The sequence below is a fragment of the Micromys minutus genome (genome assembly GCF_963924665.1).
Source record: "Micromys minutus genome assembly, chromosome: 5".
Lineage (NCBI taxonomy): Eukaryota > Metazoa > Chordata > Mammalia > Rodentia > Muridae > Micromys > Micromys minutus.
In genome coordinates this window covers 69,677,546-69,681,144 of record NC_137974.1, presented here as the reverse complement: position 1 = coordinate 69,681,144, position 3,599 = coordinate 69,677,546, and the positions used below count along the sequence as shown (strand labels likewise).

General features: G+C 39.3%; 1 protein-coding gene across 1 annotated transcript; it reads right to left on the bottom strand.

The window, feature by feature from the left end:
• Positions 1-2,430: 2,430 nt before the first annotated feature.
• Positions 2,431-3,397, bottom strand: LOC308420804 (prohibitin 1-like). The gene has a single exon (XM_080917056.1). The coding sequence runs from the start codon at positions 3,340-3,342 to the stop codon at positions 2,524-2,526; it is 819 nt and encodes a 272-aa protein (XP_080773182.1). The 5' UTR covers positions 3,343-3,397; the 3' UTR covers positions 2,431-2,523.
• Between the last annotated feature and the right edge of the window lie 202 nt (positions 3,398-3,599).

The window sequence follows — 3,599 nt, the reverse complement described above, 5'->3', positions numbered from 1 at the left end:
GTATTTTTAGTAATATATTGATACCAAATTATAAAATAATATCATAATGAGGTATTTTATGTCAAGTAAGTAAAATACCTTTAAGCATACTCACAGTGTTTAATAAGGAGAAATTTACAACAAATCCTTTGCTAACAGTTTGACTAAGAGGGAAAAAAAACCTAAGAAAATTGGAAAAAATCATTCTCACTGTTCCCGCACTACAGGATCAAATCTCTAGTGGGATTAAGTAGAAAGCTGAATGTTTTACATTTTTCTTAGAGAAAAGAAAATGAAGTCATTTAAAATCCTTGAAAATACTGTCTAGTGTCTTAGCTCCCTGGGCATTCATTGGGATTACTTTATTGAGCTACATAAACTCTGAAATGGAATTGAAAATGGCAGGCCCAACAGACCACTGCATTGTTACAAAATACTGGCTGTTACAATATACTTAGCTTTGCACTGAGGAGATGTAGGCTCTGGCAAGTAGCGTGGCAACAATGCAACTGATTTTTCTTTCTGAATATTTATAGTTTAAATGGGGCTGATTGGTAGAGTTTTTTTTTATTTCACATTAACAGATATGTTTCTCAGGAAATCAAACTTCTACCAAGGGGCCTACGTTAGGTTAGCATGTTAAAACACCTCCTCCTTATGAGGTGATTTCAGTTCAGAGTACTTAGTTCTGCTATTCCAGTATTAAAAGGAACATTTAAAGTACTGATTTGACAAAAAAAAAATTACTGAGAAGCAAAACTAGATGAAGGAAGAGAAGCCTGGCCTGGACTTTAATAAAGTATTTGAAGCAGGAGAATATACACCTGGTCCCCAGAACCTTATAACATTGCTAGAAGTGATGTCTTGCAGTTCAAGTCCCAGAACTGGGGAGAACGCAGGCAGGCACCAAGGCATAGAGCATGAGGCTAAGGAGATACTCTTGACTCAAAAATAAGGTGACTGGATCCTGAAGACTAATACTTGAGGATAATTTCAGACCTCCACATACACTGCTCGCACATCTACAAACATATGGACCCATAGAAACATACACACATAAACACACAAGCACGTTAGAGCAGAGTCTGCATGTGTTAGAGGCCGATGTCAGATGAAATGTATTTTCCTAAAATCCTATTAATTATTTGGCCCATATCACTTGTCACATCAGTGATGCGTTTGCTTGTTTGTTTTTTTTAAACACATGAGCACATTTCATGGAGTAGGATGCATGCCCCTGTTCTTTGAAAATAAACAAGAAAGACATTTTCTTTGTGCCAGAGGTGAAGGAAGTAGATTAAAATCAAGATCTGTTTTGGGTTAAGAATCCATTGAACTTTCTTTCTTCTATGTATAATTTCATAAAATTGGCGTACCTTTTAATATAATATGTAGCCCAAGTTAAGATGAATATCAAAATTCAAAAGACATTCAATCACAGCATCATTAACTATGAATAATATTGCTATAGTAGGGCATGTAATCTATTTTTATTGAAGTTCTGGACATATACCATTTTTCTACTTTGATCCTCTTTTAGACCACAGAGCTTTATGTATAAGGTCTAAGAACATGCAGTATAATTAAAATTTGTCTCAAACTTTTGAATGCTAATTTAAATTCCCAAGTACAAAGATCTTTACAGTTTAGTATAACAAAAGTTTCTCCCCACCTAGAAAAAAAAAAAAAAAAACTCCCATACTTATACAAGACTTAAGAAAAGAGTTTTATTCAGACATAAAGATCATTGTTCATTTTAAAATTGAATTAATTAGTGCTTAATCTCTCTGCAGGTAATTTATTTCATGTAGATACCTAGTATGAAACAGACAGCCAGTTTTATCTTTAAAATCAAGGACAGAAAATGGCCAAGATTGAATGTAAAGGTGACTTCTTTTTCTTGGTAATATTATAGAGGCCCTGGTGGACTCTTTCTCCTTCCCATTTATTACTATAATTAATGATAGCTGAAGTCTTTATACAGTTTTTTTCTTTAGGGGATTTCAAAACATGAGAGCATTGTTTATGCCTCTTTTAAGGTACAAAAATATTTTCTCAATAACTTAAAATATTAATCATACACCAACCTTACCCTTTATTCAAGGACACTGGTTTGACTCTGTTAAAAATCAGGACTGTGACCCAACTTTACTGTTTGTATTGTACAAATTGACCACATTCTCCATCATCACTGGTGCCTAGAAAGAAATGCAGGGACCTCCTTGTATAGAACTAGTGTTGTAATTTTGTGACAATAAAACTATCATTTTTTTTCCTACTGAGAGGTATGATAAAATACTTGCCACATGTAAATAAAATCATAATGAAATACAGAAATGAACAGATTAAAACACATAGATGTTCTTTGTTGATATTTCTTCCTACTTCATTGCCAATTGCCTTTCTTTTCTTTTCTTTTTTTTTTTTCTGAAGTGATTTTACCTTTATTTCCTTCACTTTAAGCCAATCATTCAATTTCACAGTGATTTCTGGGGTGGGGCAGAAGGAAGGCATCATCCAGAATGATGGAGGCCGTGGCCTGCCTCACTGGGGAAGCTGGAGGAGTACGGACTGCCCTGCTGGCAGGTAGGTGATGTTCCTAGAGCGGGAGAGCTGGTAGGCAATGTCCTCAGCAGCTTCCAGCTTCCGCAGCTCAATCAGGCCGTCACCTGCTGTGGCCAGCGAGTTGGCGATCAGCTCAGCTGCCTTGGAGTTCCCCTCAGCAGAGATGATGGCTGCCTTCTTCTGCTGTTCAGCCTTTTCCACCACAAATCTGGCTCTCTCCGCTTCCTGCTGAGCCACCTGTTTGGCTTCTACTGCCTCTGTGAACTCCTTCCCGAAGGTCAGATGTGTCAGGGACACATCATCCAGGATGAGCCCAAATGTTGCTGCTCGCTCCGTGAGGTCATCGCTCACCTGCCTAGAGACCAGCTCTCTCTGGGTAATCAATTCTCCGGCATCGAATCGAGCCACCACCGACTTGAGGATCTCTGTGGTGATGGACTGCAGCACCCGCTCATCATAGTCCTCACCAATACTGGTGTAGATTCGAGGAAGCTGGCTGGCCACCGGCCGGAAAAGGATGCGTAGTGTGATGTTGACATTCTGCAAGGCTTTGCTCCCAGTGATGACTGGTACATTCCGTGGTCGAGAGCGGCAGTCAAAGATAATTGGTTTCTGTACCCAAGGGATGAGAAAGTGAGTCCCTTCCCCTACCACAATGTCCTGTACGCCACGGAATCGGTCAAAGATGACGGCTCTGTGTCCAGCATCCACGTTATATAAAGCAGAGTTCACCACGCCTCCTGCAACTGCTAAGGCCAGGCCGAACTTTCCGATGGACTCAAACACTTTGGCAGCCATGACTCCTTCTGTTGCATCCACTCACACCTGCTTTCACTCTGACCTCCACATGAATTCCCCAGTTTCACATACTGCCGCCAATTGCCTTTCTTTGACTTAGAATCAGATCCTAACAGGACAAAGATGAAGTAGAAAATGAGTACAGGTTGCTCTAGTGTGTTCTGTTGCTACATAAACTCGCAAATTCTGGCAATGCCCAAGAAAGAACTAAAATCAGAACAGGGATATCATGTCTTGTTCCCTTTACTGTTCAAAGT